General features: G+C 43.3%; 1 protein-coding gene across 1 annotated transcript in view; it reads right to left on the reverse strand.

Moving 5' to 3' along the window:
- The window catches only part of Dnajc7 (DnaJ heat shock protein family (Hsp40) member C7), a 38,240-nt gene that overhangs the window by 11,657 nt on the left and 7,294 nt on the right, over positions 1-19,289 (reverse strand). Inside the window, exons 2-5 of the mRNA XM_027428146.2 lie at positions 8,919-9,007; positions 5,910-6,034; positions 5,438-5,551; positions 2,600-2,674 (exon numbers count right to left, since the gene is read on the reverse strand). Coding sequence (XP_027283947.1) covers positions 2,600-2,674; positions 5,438-5,551; positions 5,910-6,034; positions 8,919-9,007 — 403 coding nt within the window. The remainder of the gene's footprint in view (positions 1-2,599; positions 2,675-5,437; positions 5,552-5,909; positions 6,035-8,918; positions 9,008-19,289) is intronic.

Raw genomic sequence — 19,289 nt, forward strand, 5'->3', positions numbered from 1 at the left:
GGGCACAACTACCTCTAAGACTCTGAATATGAATCCTAACAGCAAGGAAAGATAACTTTCATCAATGTAGACTGCTATAATGGCGTACTCTGTAACTCTAAAGTAGAATGCACAAATGTTCCATTTACTACTGTGGAAAGGCTTCCAAGATCTATTCAGTGTGTGTGGGGGTGGGGTGGGCGGGGGGCGGGGCGGATAAGTATAGAATATGAACAGCACACTACCTTTCATGCAAACAAAACTAGAAATCTGTATCTGATGTATGCACAACAATATGGTACAAGAAAATGGAAAAGCCAGGCGCTTTTAATCCCAGCACTAGGGAGGCAGAGGCAGGTGGATCTCTGTGAGTTCAAGGCCAGCCTGGTCTCCAGAGAGAGTGCCAGGACAGCCTCCAAAGCTACACAGAGAAAACCTGTCTCAAAAAAAACAAAAAACCACAAACAAAAAAAGGGAAGGTACATGAATAGTGGATAGGAGCTGGAGATACAGTTCAGTGGTAGAGTTCTTGTCTACCATGCTTGACACTGAGCACTACACAGCACAGAGGACAGGGAGAGAAGAGTAAAAACTAGGCAGACCAGAGGGCATATTTGAAGAGATGCTCATCACTAAACACTCTTTTTTCATACTTTTTTAGCTTTTGCACCATGAATAAGACCTATTCAAAAATTGAGATTAAAAAGAAAGCACGATGGGTGCAGTGGGAAATAGACCTCTGTGAGTTCAAGGCCAGCCTGGTCTACACAGCAAATTCTAGGACAGCCAGTGCTACATAGTGAGACCCTGACTCAAAAAAGCCAGGTGGTGGCGGCCCATGCCTTTAGTCCCAGCACTCAGAAGCCAGAGGCAGGCGGATCTCTGTGAGTTCAAGGCCAGCCTGGTCTGCAGATTGAGTTCTCGGACAGCCAAGGAAACCCTGTCTCTGAAAACAAAGAAAGAAAATCCACAAAGCAAGAAGCAAATACTGAGACACTGAGATGTCAGCTGAGACTTTTTGTACTGCCAACACAGCAATGACAAGATGGTGCTCCTTAGGTGGCACAGGTCTCTGGATGTTCTAAGGACAGTAATGACAACTGAGGCATCGTGAAGGTGGAGCTGTGATACTGATTTCTTGGAATAGAAAAAGAATGAGGAGGAGAGGAAAAAGCCAGTCAACATTTCAGCAGCCACACCCTTTGGCTCAAAAGGACCACGTTCTATGCAGAGCTGGCTCTGCTCATCCAGAGGAGCATCAGTTGGAGGCTCAGGGCTGCATCTCCCACCCCCCACCACGTCCCCAGTAGGGACAGCTGCAGGCAAAGAAGATCTTTGTTTCTTCCAAGTTCATCTGTTTCCCCTGCCGGGATCATAATTCTTCATTTGTGACATCACCATGAGCTACAGTGGGGGGGGGCTGGGATGTCAGAAACAGAGGATTCTGTCACAAACTCAGGCTCCAGAGGAGGCAAGAGAGAAAAGAAATCCAAAAGACTTCTTTTCAAGACAAAGCTCTTGCCTATGTGAGCCTCAGAAAAAAAAAAAAAAAGTGACCGTAGTTAGACCTGCTCTCCAAACAGACACACACACAGATATACGGACATTCACACACACGCACACAACAAATACATGAATCACACTACAAAGACATCATAATTATCAAAGCCAATGAGCAGGAGGATGATAGTAAGTGCATATTGGGACTGCACAAGCTAGTCAGACGTATTAATTCCCAAATAAAGGCCCGCACAGTATGAGGATTGGGAAAGCATTTACCCAACACCTGCTATGGAAAGCCCTGAGCAAACTTCTACATAAGAGGCAACAGCTCCCTCCCTTGAACTGAAATCTTTTGTGAAATGGATCCTAAAAAAATCTCCCGATTAGGATTTTTGATGTCTGCTGGCCTTCCACTTCCTGCTTTGATTCATTAGTGAAACCTAGCTCTCTTTACCATCTAAAAAACAGAGGGACCTATATTTTAGGCTTAACTCCAAGATCTAGAAAGATCCTGGAACTTTCATACTTGTTCTCTATTTCAGATACATCAAGTCCTTTAACAAAGATTGTCAAACACTACCACACACTATAATGTTTATTAAAGTCTAATAGCAAGCTGGGTATAGTCGCAGCAAGAGGATTGCTAAGTTTCAGGCAAACCTCGACTACACAGAAAGACCCAAAATAACATCAAAAAGGGAGTGGTGGCTCATGTTGCAATCCAGAGACTGAGGCTGGGAGATTGCTGCAAAAAGGTGATGGTAACAGATTACACACCCTCTCCAAAAACATAAACAATGGTTTCTCCATACTCTTATTTATGGCATCTACTCCACAGAAGGAAGAGTTTAGCTCTCATAATCAGATAAAAATAGAGTAGTTAACCCCTGTATTTATTTCCAACTGGCTTTTTCTTCATTAAACGGTCCAGTTCTGAGATACTAACATACGTAATTTTTTATCAAAAATCCAAATATAATTAAGAAAATAACAAAAAGTAAAAGTAATTTTAAGAGAGAAAAAGCCAAAAGCCAAATTCGAATGACAACGTACTATGCTTGCTTTCTCTGTATTATAACAGCACTGAGGATGGCAGGCTCTATCACTTCTACTTTACCTTCCGGAAATCTCGTTTTTCAAAATCCGATTCTGCTATTTTCTCATACTCCATGACGGCATTGGCGTTCTTGAACTACACCGGAAAAAAATATGAAGTTTAGGTTGGCCAATCACAAAAGTAAGACCTTGATGAATTTGCTCTTTTAAGAATATTGCTAAGGCCAGGCATTGGTGGCGCACACCTTTAATCCCAGCACTCGGGAGACAGAGGCAGGCGGATCTCTGTGAGTTCAAGGCCAGCCTGGTCTCCTGAGCGAGTACCAGGATAGGCTCCAAAGCTGTCTCGAAAAAAACAAAAACCAAAAACCAAACCAAAACCAAAAAAAGGCTTTGTCAATAATTTATTGCCGGGCGTTGGTGGCACACGCTTTTAATCCCAGCACTCGGGAGGCAGAGGCAGGTGGATCTCTGTGAGTTCGAGGCCAGGCTGGTCTCCAGAGCGAGTGCCAGGATAGGCTCCAAAGCTACACAGAGAAACCCTGTCTCGAAAAACCAAAAAAAAAGAAAAAAAGAATATCGCTGAAGCCAGGTGTAGCGGCACATACCTGTAAACCCGGCACTGGGGAGGTAGAGGCAGACAGAGTTTGTGGCCCACCTGGTCTACACAGTGAGTTCCAGAATAGCCAGAGCTACATAGTCAAACTGTCCCAACAAAAGTAACAACAAAAATCACTGAAGCTGGGCATGGTGGCAGATGCCCTTAATCCCAGCACTTGAGAGACAGAGACAGGTAGATTTCTGTGTGAGGCCAGTCAGAGCAACATAGCTACATAGTGAAACCCTATCTCAAAAAAGAAAAGAGGAAAAAAAAGTCACATCCAAGAACCATGGACATCCAAGAACAGGCATGGTGGTGCCTGTCTAGAAGACCAGTCTATAAGACCTAGGAGCTTGAAGGCAGGAGAATATCAAGTTTGAGTTTAGCCTGGATTACAAAGTGAGCTGGACAGCTTGAGATAGAGAGAGACCACGTCTCAAAAATGCAATTAAAGGTAGGAGAGGCATGGATGGGGTGGGGCACAGGAGAGATGGCTCAGTGGTTAGGAGCTCTTGCTGTTCTTCCATAGTACTGAGCTCAGTCCCAGCACCTCTGTTAGGCAGCTCACAATTTGTAACTTCAGCTCCAGGGGCTTTGATGACCCCTTTTGGCTTCTGTAGGTATGAGTGTACAGGTGGCATACACATATAAATTAAAAAAACAAGTTTAGGAAGATGACTCTGTGTGTAAACACTTGCCATGTAAGTGTGAAGCCCTGAGAGCTAACCTCAGAACCCATGTTCAACCAGACATGCTGTGTGCGTATGTAAACCTAGTACTGCTTCGGCAAGACGGGGTGGGAAAAGTAGAATCCCTAGTAGCTGGAATGTCAGTTAGCCTAGAGTGAGTATGTGGCAAGCAAGCAAGAGACCCCGTCTTGCTGGACGTGGTAGTGCACACTTTTAATCCCAACCCTTGAGAGGCAAAGGGCAGCCTGGTCTATCAAGCAAGCTCCAGGGGGTTGGAGAGATGGCTCAGAGATTAAGAGCACTGACTGCTCTTCCAGAGGACCTGAGTTCAATTCCCAGCAACTACATGGTGGCTCACAACCACCTATAACGAGATCTGGTGCCCTCTTCTGGTGTTACAGATAACTGTATACATAATAAATAAATAAAATTAAAAAAAAAAAAAAAAAAAAAGCAAGCTCCAGGCCAGTTAGAGATACATAGTGAGACCTTCATCTCAAACACAAAAACTGGAGACCCTGTTCCAAACAAGGTGGAAAGTGAGAACTGACCTTTAAGACAACAACCCTCATTTCCAACATCACTGCCACAGCCAGTGCAAGCCTGCCCTCATAAAAACAAGAACATGTACAACACATAGGCTTAAAAACAAAACAAAACAAAACAAAATAATCCCACTGATTTCTAGCACACACACAAAAGTTAGTGACAATAAAAACCCTCCCAGCACTTGGGGGGTAGGCAAGGGAGGACAGGAGGAGGAGTGGGAGTAAGAACTTTGGTTGGCATGTAAAATGAAACAAACAAACAAACAAACAAACAAAGACCCTCCCAACACTGAGAAGGATGAAGCCAGTTATCCTGGGCTACATGGAGACACACTCTTGTTTGAGACAAGGTCTTATGTAGCCTGGGGTAGCCTTACTCTTGTTATGTAACTGGGATTCCAAAGTATGCACCACCACAAATGGTTTTATTGGGAATGGGGATCGAACCCAGGGCCTCATCCATGCTAGGTAAGCATTCTGCCTGATTCCCAGCCCAGGGACTCCATCTTTTAAAAGAAAATAGGAAAGGGCAAGACTCAAATTTTATGTTTAATTTGAACTTCTTGTTAGGGAGACAGGAGCCATAGGAGTTACACAAAATATAGACAATGTATGGTAGAGATTGGGCGGTTTTGAGATGTTCACTAACTACATGAAGGTTGAACTGAAAGATGTATGCTACCAACTTAAGCCAGATTTGAACACACTCTGACTCTTTTGACAGCACCCAGTTCTGAACCCAGGAATCAGAGAATGCTAGACAAGTGCTCTGTAACTGAGCTACATCCCAGCCTTGAATTTACTCAAACGCTTTAACTTTACTCAACTTAGTTCCTGAAGCACCTGCCTAGTCATTCAGGTATCTCAGAACCCTTCCACTTTGTACAGACTCAAAACCCACTCGACAGTTAAGGAAACAGAGTCGCAGAGATGATGACATTTGCCTAAAGTCCGCTAAGTGTGGCTGCTGATGACGTGGGACTGTCATGTCAGCCCTGTCTTTCAGGCCACTGTTCCCCCAGCCACACCACACCACACTTCTCATACCAGATCAGACCTACCTCCTGCTGTGCCTGGGCATTTTTATGATCCAGTTCTAGGGCTCTTTGGAAACTCCGGCATGCTGCCATTGCATTCCCAAGTGAGAGGTGGCATTTGCCTTCACGGAGGTGACCCTACAAGAAAGAGACCAGAGGGAAGGAAAGGAATATGACTGCTGAGGCAGAAAGAAGTCAACACCAACAGCAAATACTCCATAAACCAACATGTGGTGAAAAGGCTAGGACAGTAGTTCTCAATGGGGAAACATGCTCTTTAGGGGACAGTTGTCACAATTAGGAGATGGTTGTGGCTGTCACAATGAAAAGAGGAAGTGCTCTTCCTGATGGTTAGCAGCTACAGGGCAGAGATACTGTGCAACATCTGCACTGGTCAGGACAGCACCCTAGAGAATGATCTGCAGCCTGGGAAACCCTGGGCCAGAGGAACACAAGCACAGACATTTAGCTTTCACCAAAGAGCCACATTACATACCCGGACAAAACTGTCATCCAGTCTCACTGACTGCTGCGCATCTCCAAGAGCTTCCCGGAACCGTCCAAGCATCATCAGTGTGGCTGCTCGATTACCATAATAGCTAGCATTTTTAGGACACATATCTATAGGAAAAGCAATAGAAAACAAAAAAGTTCAGCATAGAGGACTAGAGATGGCTCAGTGGATAAGAGCACTTGTTGCTCTTACAGAGGACTTGGGTTCAATTCCCAGCACCTATATGGTGGCTTATAAGCATCTGTAATGCCAGTTCCAAGGGATCTGATATGATACCCTCTTCTGGTTTTTGTGGGTACCATGCATACATGTGGTGCCAAGTATACATGCAAAGCACTCAATACACATAAAATTTAAAAATACAAAAATACGTTTTAAAAAAAGTTCATCTGGATATGGTAATTCACACCTTTAATCCCAGCACTCCAGAGACAGAAACAGAAGATCTCTAAATTTTAAACCAACCTGGTCTACATAGCCAGTTCCAAACCAGCCTAGGCTACATAGTAAGGCCCCGTCTCAGACAAAACAAAACAAAAAGTTCAGCACAGGCTACTGATTTAAAACTATAGGACTATTTCAAGGGAGGCCTGGAGAGCTGTCTCGGAAGTTACACTGTGTGGGAATCAGCATCAAGATCTCCAGAGTCCAAGTAGATGCTGGGTAAGCATGGTGACCTGCCTATAACTCGAACTGCAGAGGGCAGAGATCGGGGACCCCTGAACAAATTAGCTATCTAGACTCTAGCCCTATCAACTAGCTCTAGATTCAGTTGAGACTCTGCCTCCATGAATAACATGGAAAGCAACTGAGGATGATCCCCAGCATCAACCTTGGGCCCCCATACCTGGGCACACACATACCCCACACCAAAAAACAGGGGGAAAAGAATACAAGAACTATGTCAAGAGGATCAAATATAAACATGTTGAGGGGAGCAGAGCATGGGGGGGGGTATCAAAGCAGGAGGATTTCTGGCAGTTCCGGGCCAGCCTGGGGTACATACTGAGACTGTTTCAAAAAATAAAACATCAGAGCTGGGCATGGTGGCACATACCTTTAATTCCAGCACTCAAGAGGCAGAGGCAGGTGGATCTCTGTGAGTTCTAGGACAGTTAGAGCTATTATAAAGTGAAACCCTGTCTCAAAAAAACAACCAGACAAACAAACGAACAAACAAAAAACATTGGAACTACTTTGAGATACCTCCTCATCCCAATCAAAATGACTATCATTAACAAATGTGACAATAAATGTTGGAGAGGATGTGGAGTCACTGTTGGTGGGGGTGCAAATTAATACAGCTACTGTGGAAATCAATTTGGAGATTTCTGGAAAATATGAACTGGCTGTTTCTCTCCTGGGCATATATATACCCAGAGAACTCCATATTCTACAATAGAGATATTTGCAGCCTCATGTTTATTGCTGCTGATTCACCACTGAAATAAAGTAGAACTAAAATAAACCTAGATTCCCATCAGTAGATGGCATTTTGTTCAGTTCTTAAGGAAGATGCAATCAAAATGTGCTGAAAATGGAGGGCTTAGAATGTGTAATATTAAGCGAGATCACATCATTTCAGAAAGACCACATGGTCTCCCCCATACCCAAATCCTAGCCTATAATTTCTATATACATGTAAACAATTGTACTGTAGGTATAGTATAACATGCAGAAGGGACGAAAGGGTTAAACATTTTTCTAGTTCCAATCCTGTCACGCAGTTTTTTGGTTTTGGTGGTGGCTAAGTGTATTAAAAATGGATTTGACAGCGAAAGTGTAAAATCTAGTGTAACACTCCACAGCTTCAAATGCCTATTCTAACTGTAGGGCCTGTTTAATTTAGGTATGTGATGTTTTTATTTCCAACTTTTCTACAATAAAGTTAATTTAGAAAACAAACAGGAACCCTTGGGCGTTGGTGGCTCACGCCTTTAAACTTAGAACTCGGGAAGTATAGACAGGTGGATATCTGTGCGTTCAAGGCCAGCCTGGTCTACAAGAGCTAGTTCCAGGATAGGCTCCAAAGCCACAGAAAAACCCTGTTTCGGAGAAACAAAAAAACAAAAAACAAAAAACAAAAAACAAAAAAAAAAAAACAAAAAAAACAAAAACAGACTCCACGCTTCTACATGGCTGAAGGGAAGCACCAACTCCCGAAAGTGTCATGGAAGCACATAAACGTGTGTACACATACAACAACAACAACAACAATAATAATGATAAGTAGTAGTAGTTGTTTTGAGGGGGGTGAATGGGGAGCAGAGAGCAAGTAGAAACCCTGGACTGCATGTAACCTCTTCCCATGCTCACACACTCTAAAGGTCACAGCCAAATTTCTATTTGTGGTAATGTATCCAATTTTAAAAGTTATGGCAGCCGGGTGTTAGTGGCGCATGCCTTTAGTCCCAGCACTTGGGAGGCAGAGGCAGGCGGATCTCTGTGAGTTTGAGACCAGCCTGGTCTACAGAGTGAGTTCCAGGATAGGCTCCAAAGCTACACAGAGAAACCCTGTCCCAAAAACAAAAACAAAAACAAAAAAGTTGTGGCTTTAGGGGCTGGCCTGTAGTCAAAGGTAGAGCCTTTTGACAGAGGCATTCAGAAAGATTTGATTTCATCCTCAGGACCTCAACATGACACAACAAAACAAAAGCTCTTGCTGTGTATGTTCAAAATCATCTTCAACTGTAAGTTCTTTCAATGCTGGTTACATGAAACTGCCATAAAAATAAATAAAATATGCCGGCATATTAAAGCACGGAGATAAAACTCGGTTTCATCCTCAAAGGCTATTTCCTAAGATAGAAAAGGAAGCACCTACAATCAGACGCATGCGTGGGGTATCTCAGATAGAAAAATCTACTGATCCCAATATGATTAAGTCATGAGTTTACCAGCTGACTAAGCAAAACGTACTTCTTAGGCGGAACCATTTACAACAGTGTCTGGCAAGTAAATGTATCTACCGCAATCACCGGTCCTTCTCACCTATGGCCTTTGTGTAATAGTTATAAGCTTCATTGTAGTCCTTCTTAGCATAGTATGCGTTCCCTTGTTCCTTGAAGGATTCTGCCTCCCTGCAAAGGAAAAGGAGAGTCACATGACTGTACTTCAGGGATGACCTCTATAACCTCGCAGGAGCAGTCTTAGGTCTAGAGCCAAGCTTTAAGTTAGTGTGATACTGGAAGTAATTTATCCATCTGTCCAACAAGCCGAAGGACAAAGGAGTCAATGAAATAATATCCAACGTATTCACATTCTATTCAGAGACATTCAAACTACATCAGGAGAACTCCTTTCTGCTAGGCGTGGTAGCTCACACCTGAAATCCCTCAATTTGGGGAGGCCCAGACAGAAGCACTGCTTCGAATTTGAGGCCAGCCTGTGCTATACAGTAAGTTTCAGGCCAGCCTGGGTTACAGACTGAGACTGTCTCAAAAACAACAATTCAACAAAACATAGCCCACCAGGTATGATATCAAAAGCCTGCAATCCCAGCACTTAGGATGCAGAGTCAGGAGATCAGGATTTCAAAGTCAAGCCTGGTTACATGTCAAGTATGAGGACAGCTGCATTATCTGAGATCTACTCTCAAAAAACCAAACCAGGGGTTGGAGAGATGGTACAGTGGTTAAGAACAACTGTTGCTCTTACTTCCAGAGGACCTGGGGTTGGTTCCCAGCACCAAATGGTGGCTCAGGACCACCTGTAAACACAGCTGCAGGGAATCCAATGGCCTCTTTGGACCTCTGAAAGCACCAGGAACACATGTAGTACACACCCATACTTGCAGGCAAAACATTCACACACATTAAAAAAATAATAAGAAGAAAAATAAATCCTAAAAAAAAACCCACCACAACTGTCACAACAACAACACAAACAAAAGTACTTCATGCATAGCTTTTCATCTTGCTTGTTATTCTAGCCTACAGTCCCCTCCCACAGGAGACATATAGACACTTCCTCATACAGCTGATTGTCCTTTTCCTCTCTGCTCTCCAGAGCTCAAACCTCTAAGGCCTTACGCACACCACACACTTGCTTAATAAGTGAACCACTGAAAGCCAACACTGAATTTTTCCATTATGTTACAACTACTGCCTCTTTGGTTTTGTTTTTGAAAGGCTGGGTGTAAGGGTTTGATACAGTGTCTTAACATGCAGCCTAGGCTATCCTTGAATTTGTAGCAATTCTGCTGTAGCTTCCCAAGTGCTAGGCTTACAAGCCTGTGATACTTCAGTATTTGCAAACTTCTAGGAAAAACATTTTCAGGTAATTCCATTAAGGGCAACTGACTTCTCAATATGAAACAGGTCACAGTCTTAAGAATCTTAATAATTGTCAGGCGTTGGTGGCGCACATCTTTAATCCCAGCACTTGGGAGGCAGAAGCAGGCAGATCTCTGAGTTCGAGGCCAGCCTGGTCTCTAGAGCGAGTGCCAGGATAGGCTCCAAAGCTACACAGAGAAACCCTGTCTTGAAAAACAAAAAAAACCAAAAAAAAACAAAACAAACAAACAAACAAACAAAAGGGCTGGAGAGATGGCTCATAGATTAAGAGCACTGACTGCTCTTCCAGAGGTCCTGAGTTCAATTCCCAGCAACCACATGGTGGCTCACAACCATCCGTTATGAGATCTGGTGCCCTCTTCTGGTGTGCAGATATACATGGAAGCAGAATGTTGTATACATAATAAATAAATAAAATCTTAAAAAAAAAAGAATCTTAATAATTTAGTCTTCTGAAAAGTGGCTTCCCCATTTGCCACTGGAAAAACAGTGGATAGTATGTGACAAAGGAGTGGAAAGCACATGGGTGTGTAAGATGGAAGGTGGAGCTGAGTGAGCAGAGCCGCAGACAGTGGAGGAAGTACTGGTCTCCTCACGCCATGCTCATCTGTGTGGTGCTTGCTGACCTTTTCACCATCTACCCACCAGCTGGGTTCAAATCAAGACACAACAAACAGCGTTTGAAAAGACCAAACTAGCTGGGTGGTGGTGGCGCACGCCTTTAGTCCCAGCACTTGGGAGGCAGAGGCAGGCGGATCTCTGTGAGTTCGAGACCAGCCTGGTCTACAAAGCCACAGAGAAACCCTGCCTTGAAAAACCAAAGAAAGAAAGAAAGAAAAGAGCAAACTGGGGCTGGAGAGATGGCCTGGCAGTTAAGAGCACTAATTGCTCTTCCAGAGGACCCAGGTTCAATTCTCAGCATCCACACAGCGGCCTGTAACTCCAGTCCTAGAGGATCCAACACCCACACACAGACAGGCAAAAGAATGGTGCACATGAAATAAAATTAAATAAAATTATTATAAAGACAAAGAGCAAACTAGAAACCTCAATCAAAAGTATCCCAAAGCAGCCAGGTGTGGTCGTGCACATCTTGAGGCAGATCTCTATAACTTTGAGGTCAGCCTGGTCTACACAGCACATTGTAAGAACCTGTCTCAGAGAGAGAAGAAAAAAAAAAGTACTTCAAAACACTCTATTTCCCAACTGGAATGATAAAGATGATTCTTTTCTATACTATAACTAAGCATGTAAGCATATTTCTTTTAAAGATTTTTGTTTCCTTTCCTATTCTCCATATATGCAAAAGGGAAATCAATTCAGGGTTGCCTGGAGGAGAGATAAAAGTCATAGTTTTGGTTCCCCTTCTGGTGCTGGGGATGAAACCCAGGGATCTGTACAAGACAGGAACACACTGGCAGTGGGCTACATGCCCAGCAGTAACAGTTTAACACTGGCAAGGACACAGGAGACTGCAGCTTGAGTCTATGACATGGCATGTGAGAGATTTGTGTTTCATGTCTTACCTTTTTTAAACTACAAGCGGGCAAAGCTGTCCTCCCTTTTCATACTTCCCCAACCCTGTCCTGGTAAGCCCCCTAACATAAAAAGACTGCTAGAAGAAAGGAGAAGGAAAATGGGGTGACCTACTAATGTTGACAGATTTAAACTGTATTGGGTGGAAATCTGCCTGAAAGATCTTATTATATCAACGGCCACAGTGCTGTAAAAAGGTCATGTGCTGCTATTCAAAGAACCCAGGAAAGACCTTCCTCACTTGCAGGGCTTAAGAGAACCAACTGAAATCTTTCAATACAATATACATAATTTCCTTAGGCATAAATTTAGCAGAGTGTTATAAAAACTCTAGGAAAAATCTATGTTTTAAGAGCAGACATGCCAAGAGATTTCAAGGGCTTTCCCTAAACTGGATTCCAGAAGCTGAGGAAAACCACTTTGAAGAAATGGAGTAAACTCTATGCTGACCTGTCTGCAAATAAGATCTAACCTCTTCAGTCAGCAGTGACTAAGAATAAATAACCAGATCCTTGAGGAAAGCCAACGGCATCCAGCCCCCAAGCCAGCGGTTTTTCCTAAACATTCACTTCTCCTACGGAGCTCAAGTGCACCGATGGGTTCTAACATAAAACCCAAACCCAAATGCTTCAGTGGAAATCACTAACAGGTATTTTGGCAGGGTTCTTTCCATGCACAACCAGCCAAATAAGGACCATCGCCATCGCTGCCCCTCCCCACCCCCCCACCCCAAACAACCTCAAGTCTGCTAGAGTTTAAGTAACTTTCCCCGCTGTCATGGGGTGACTATGCTTGTCAGAATCCAAAGTCTGCATGTGTTACTATCTAAGCTTTCTTTCTAATGCTCACTTCTGTGATATTGATAAGCACTTTAAAACTGATCTGTACTATTGGGAACAAGGCAAGGGCAGTAAATACAAATTTCTTTAAACTAGGACACAACACAGACAGCTCTGTGGTGAAAAATCCGCCCCAGGACTGACACCTGGATTTAATCAGGCTAAATGAGATCTCTAACCACCAGTCGCAGAGAGAGTGGGGCTCCTTTCTCTTTAAGATTTAAGACCCAGTGAACTGGACTTTGCCTTCCCCAAGAAACACATTTCAATCTAGTAAATGGTGAGTAGATTCCATTCTAGAGCAAACAAAGCAAGTAATGTAGAGTCAGCCCACAGCAAAAAGAACAAGAATTGTGTTGTGACAAGTTGCCATGTTTTTAACCTCACACTGCACATCAGGCCAGAATTAGCTATTCCCACAATATCATGAAAAGGACTTATTTTCATAGAAACATAACTGATTAGCAGCTGCCTAGACAATAGACTTAGGCACTTGGTGCTGTTAGGTCAAATGCTTATTTTTTGTACCCAGGTCCTTCGGAAGTGGAGCCAATCCTTATTTTGGACCTCCCCAAACACAAAAGCCAAAACCAATGGGCTTGACCCTTTGAGACCAGCAGAGGAAAAGGTGGACCTTTAGAATCCACCAGGACTGCTGCACCCGGAATAATTCCAGAGCTAAATCATTCAAGTCTTGCCTTGGGAGTCTGAGAAAAGCTGAAACTGTTCAAGCTGCCCTTACAGCAAAGTGACTGAAGAATGAGGTGTCAAAGATGTGGGACTGGAAAAGGAGAAGAGCTAGTTAACACTGGAATTGAGGGCAATCTGAAGGTGGCACCTGTCACTATCGCCAGGGTTTAGTAATTCATTTGAGGTTTCAATATGTACCTGCTAAAACATCAGTACTGAGAAAGGAAGAGTTGAGATTATTTTCTGTGGGTACAAAATTAAATTTGCAACATTCAGGAGGCAAAGGCAGCTGGATCTCTGTGAGTTTGAGGCTAACCTGGTCTACACATAGGAAGTTCCAAGCCAGTCAGGGCTATCTAGTGAGATCTTGGCTCAAAAAGACAAATGACAACTAAAATCCCCAAATTAAGTTCAGACTAAATCCTAAAATACTAAACCAAAATATCCATATCCAGAACTGGCCTGATGATGTTATTAACAACTATAATACATCTTGTCCTTTTCATACTCTCAGACATTTCCAGTCAAGATGTGCACAGGCCTCCTAAAGCAATGCTGTGGTGATCCGTCCATTTGTCTTCCACCTGAGGAAGCAGCAGTGACACGGGGGAAGCACTGGAGTGACGCACAGTGTTGCAATGATGTATTGTAGTGGTGGGCTGCAGGGATTGCATAGCTCTCCTAACTTCTAGAAGCCTTCGTAGGTTCATTGTTTTTGTTTGCTTTGTCTGGTTTTGCCCAGGTTGACCTCAACATCACTACAAAGCCAAGAATGACCCTAAACTTTTGGTCTTCCCACCTCAGCCTCCTAAACTGAGGAATTATAGACAGGCGCCGCTATACTCAGCTTCATCTGTGCAGAGGACTGAACTCACCCTGCTCAGCCTATAGTTTTGGGGTTTTTTGTTTTGTTTGGTCTGTCTTTGAAATTTTTACTTTTTAAACATTTTACTTTTCCCCTCCTGACATAACTATGTATTTATGGGGTACAACATAGCATTTCAATGCATGTATATATCATGCAGTGACTATAAACTGTTTTATTTTCTTACTGAGAACTAAAATATACTTGTTGGAGTCACTCTCACTAAATTGCTCAAGGTAGGCCTTGAACTCACTGTAGCTCAGGTAAGCCTTGAACTCCTAACTCAGCTACTCAAATAGTTTGAGATTACAGGCCTGCATCACAGCTGGCTACATAAAATTAGTTTATCTAATTCTCCACCCAACCCGTGGGTCAACACCAAACATCATAAGCATAGCAGCTGTGACTCAACAAGGATCCTGGGAGTGATTCTGAATCACTAACAACCAATTCTTACAAAAATAGCTACAGAACAAATAGAAAACAAAACACAGGCCAGCAAGATGGCTCACTGGCTAAAGATGCTTACCGACAAGCTTAACAACCAAGTTCAATCCACACCATACATGTGAATACCTGTGTCTGAGCTTGCAGGTATGCTCTCTCTGAATCTACTGTTCATTCACTGCTGCTACTAATTACTACCACAAGTACTGCCAAGGAATCATTTAGCATTACTCGGGTCGTAGCAGGATCATGTGATCAAATCACACAACTTGGGCTTATGATCCCCAGCCAACTTTGCACATTTACAGCTCATTGAATTAAAAATACCTTAAAACATCATAGTTGACACTGCAACATATTCTAACTTAGATGGCCTATAAAAATGTCCATTTTCTCTCTAAATACCTCTAAGATAAACACTTAAGCAAAGGTTTCTGCCTTAGGCCAAACAGTTAACTTTTTAGCAATTACAGAGGCATCAAAAACTTCAGTCAGTCTCTGTCAGATAATAGATTCACTAAGTGGCAGTTTTGAAAAACTTTGTTAGCCTGGCAGGATAGATAGGTCAGGAGATACGGGGGATAAAGACACTTACCCCCAAGCCTGGGTTTCATCCCTGAGACCCACATGATGGAAGAGAAAACAGACTCCCCAAAGTTTCCTCTGGCTTCCACATGTGTGCCAGAGTGCATACACACACAAATATATTTACACACACCCAGGACTAAGTCTTTTTAACTTAATAAATTATTTCTTAAACATATAAAGGTGGTTTTTGTCTGCATGTGTATCTATGCATCACTTGTGTGCCTGGTGCCCTCAGAGGCCAGAAGAGGGCTGATTCCCTGTAACTGGATTTATAGGCACTTTGTGAGCTGCCATCTGGGTGCTGGGAATTGAACCTGAGTCCTCTGGAAACTCAGGCAGTGCTTTTTAACCATTGAGTACTCTTAACCATCTCTCCAGCCCCTTGGGGTAAGATTCCCCCATACACAAAGGAAAGAAGGGGAAAAAAATCTACTGCAGCTATTGCATGAAAACTACTGTGCAACATCTGTAGCCCAAGAAATACTGACTAGATTTCTGCATGACAAAAACTGCAACACTGCTTTCACTTCAAGTATGGGTGTGTGCGTGTGCGTGTGCGTGTGCGTGTGTGTGTGTGTGTGTGTGTGTGTGTGTGTGTATCTTTGTTTTTGTTAACTAAGGTCATCTGGGAAGAAGGAACCTTAATTGAGAAAATGCCCTTTTAAGATGGTCCTGCAGGCAAGTGTGTGAGCAGTGCCACTGCTGGAATGGTGGTCTTGGTTTTATTAAAAAGCAAAAAAGCAAGCTGAGTAAGCCAGTAAGCAGCACGCCTCTGTGGTTCTGCTCAAGTTTCTGCACTGACTTCTCTCAGTGACAGTTACAAGATGAAATAAACTCTTCCTTTTGAAGTCAGGTATTTATCACAGCAACAGGAAACAAACTAAGTCAAACATTTTTCAAATCAAGTTGAACTTTTCCAATAGTATTAATAATAATTTAGATCAAGAGAGATATGGTAGTTTGAATGAGGTGGAATTCCTCCTTTTTTGGCCTGCATGTTTCTTGCATTCCTTGGTATATTTTCTATTCTCGTTAGATAGCTAAACAACCATTAGCAAACTTAAGAGGTCGTGGGAGATGGGCCCTCTCCCTCATGATTAGCTTTGCCTCTCTTTAAAAATCAAAATACCAGCTGGGCAGTGGTGGTTCATGCCTTTAATCCCAGCACTCAGGAGGCTGAGACAGGAGGATTTCTGTGAGTTCAAGTCCAGTCTGGTCTACAGAACCAGTTCCAGTCTAAAGCTACAGAGAAACTCTGTCCTGAAAAACCAAACCAATAATAAATACATAAATAAAATACCATGTGAAGTTATCAGGGCTTAGATGAAACTCATTAAGGGAAAACTACTTCCCCTGGGTCAAAATAGAATTTTTGCGATCTATCAAGATGTGACCCCCCCTCCTTTTTTTTAATGGTGTGAGACAGGGTTTCTCTGTGTAACAGTTCTGGCAGTCTGTCTGGGAACTAAATTTGTAGATCAGGCTGGCCTCAAACTCAGAAAGATCCACCTACCTCTGCCTGAGTGCTGGGATTAAAGGTCTGCACTACCACTACCCAGCTAAAACATAGCATTCTAAAGTCCTAATTACACTGCTGTCCCTTCCCTTCAGAGGTAATCTAACAGGTCTGCCAAGAGACCACTCCTCAAGAAAGCTGATTCACTTAAGAGTCCCTCTTATTTAAACAGTGTATCTGTACCCTGGGAAGCCCCTGGCCAGTGCACTTGGGGATCTTCACTGCTAAACCTGTCTGCTTTTCCGAGTTCTAGCTTTAAAAGTGTAGTTTTTCCTTTTCTTCCTTTTCATCCCTCCTTTAGCTACTTGCCAAGTAGTCTTGCCCTCACACTTAGGACACTGTCGTTCCTTTATTGAAGACCCTCCACCCAATGCCAGGCAGCTGCTTGCCATCATCCACTGCCAAACTTGCTCACATTTTTGGTACCTTAACTGAAAAGGCATGGCTGGCTTTCTCTTTTGCTCTTCCCTACCTCCCCGCTCCTGGAAGCTCCAGAGATTTCTGTTATCGTTTTCTTTTTTGAGACAGCTGTCAGTCCTGGAATTCCAGGAAGAAATAGAAGAGGCTGGCCTCAGACTCAGAGACAAACCTTCTATCTTGCCCACCCTGAGTTGTCCGCCTGACCTATGGTTTCTCTCTCAAGTAAACGCTTTCCTCTGAGTTTGTTTTTAAATTCTTTTCTCTATGAGACCAAAAACCAACAAAAGGAAATCTTAATTATCAGGTAACATTCTTAAGTAGAAAAAACTCCAGCAGTTTTGCTAAAACTACAACCAAGGACAAATTAGAGCAGAGGAGTGTTCTTTAAAAGGCTTTGACTTTAGAGACTATTTCATCTGTGGGAAAAACTTAAGGGGAAAATCTTTTTCTTCCTCGAGTGGTTGCGGGGACTTCAGTGTGCACCACATGCCTGGTAAACAGGAATCTCCGTGTGTTTCTATTCTGTCACTATCTCTACAACATGCCTTGCTCTGGACTATGCATGGCACCTCATTTCTTCTAGCAAATTTACTAGCTGCTTGTTGATTTAGAAATGCCTCCACCCTACAGAATTTATGAGATCTTGGCCAGTCTCAGAGTAGAAATTCTTTCCTCCTCCCCCTTCCCCAGACCTCTTGTCCCCAATGGCATGTCACAAGGACTGTTTCATGTTGTACTCTCTCTGACCTTCATGAGAATAGAGTAAAAGGAGCTCAATAGCCTCATGTCTATCCCATCCTGCCAACAAATCACTCCATTTTTCTTAAAGATATTTAAAAATTAAATAAATTCTAACCCACAAGTAAAATTTCAGTTAAGTGAAAGCATATGACTTGTGAAAAAGTTTGTAAGTAGTGGAGTACCTCTGAGGTACTGTGTGCTGGATGCTCTCTAACTGGCTAGAGACAAGGAGAGCTCTAGCCACCAAAAAGCTACCTGTTACCCAGTTCCCTTCACCCAGCAGCGTCTACTTTCCCCCAATCCCAAGGTTCTTTACTGTGCTTTCCTCTCAGTCTGGGGATTTAACCCTAGTGTTTGAAATAATACGGATTCTTTCCAGGCTCAGTGGCCATGCACTGGGATCCATCTCAAGTGCCAGGCACCTGCCAGTGTGGGAAGCAGCCCCATTTTCACTCTTAAAGCACAGTTAAAAACCCCCAGCTAGACATGGTGGCTCGTACCCAGAATTCCAGCACTCAGGAGGCTGAAGCAGACAGACTACTACTGAGTTCAAGGCCAGTCTGGATTATATAGTGAGCTCTAGGTCAGTTTGGGTATGGTGTGTGATGCTGTCTCAAAAAATAAAAACTCGGGGCTGGAGAGAATGGCTCAGCAGTTGGTAGCAGTGACTGCTCCTCCAGAGAACCCTGGTTTGATTCCCAGCACCCACATGGCAACTCACAGCTGACTATAATTCCAGTTCTAGGAGATCTGACATCCTCATACAGACATACATGCAGTCAAAACACCAAAGCATGTAAAAGCCATCAAAACCAAACCCAACCCAAAACAAAACAACTCATTTTCTACTCCCAAAAAGGGGAAAGGTGGAAAGCAAAGCTGACAAAAAAATTACTTACTGGACGAATCAAAAATGGACTCTGGACATTCAAGGGGAAACCTCCACAGGGGCAGAAGCAGAGGGCGAGTGCCCTAAGGGGCACTGTGGGTGAAGTCTACACAAGTCAGCAGCACACTCTACTGCTGGAGTAGGGAAGGACACCAGACTAAGTTCTCTGGGGAAGCAGGGTTGTGATGCACCAGCCAATCCCACCCCAATCTTCACAGAAATCCCACTGCTGCAGGCATAAACAGAAACAGCTACCTCAACTGTGACTTTCCTGCCTTAACTAACAGGTGTCAGTGTTCTGGTATTTGCTTATCCTGCACTCACCCTTGGGAAGAAGAGACCAGACCATAAGGCTGCTTCTGAGTAAAGAGCCTCTCTGAAGCTACTCTGAGAGTACAAGTCATTCATTGGCTTTTCAGTGTTAGCCTGAGGCTAGTGTTCATACCATGGTCCATCTTTTGGTTCTCCTTTCTATGCAATGCAGCAGACATCCTCAAAGGAACGGGGATTTTTTTTTTTTTTTTTTTTTTTTTGGT

Source organism: Cricetulus griseus, chromosome 7 (assembly GCF_003668045.3).
Source record: "Cricetulus griseus strain 17A/GY chromosome 7, alternate assembly CriGri-PICRH-1.0, whole genome shotgun sequence".
NCBI lineage: Eukaryota > Metazoa > Chordata > Mammalia > Rodentia > Cricetidae > Cricetulus > Cricetulus griseus.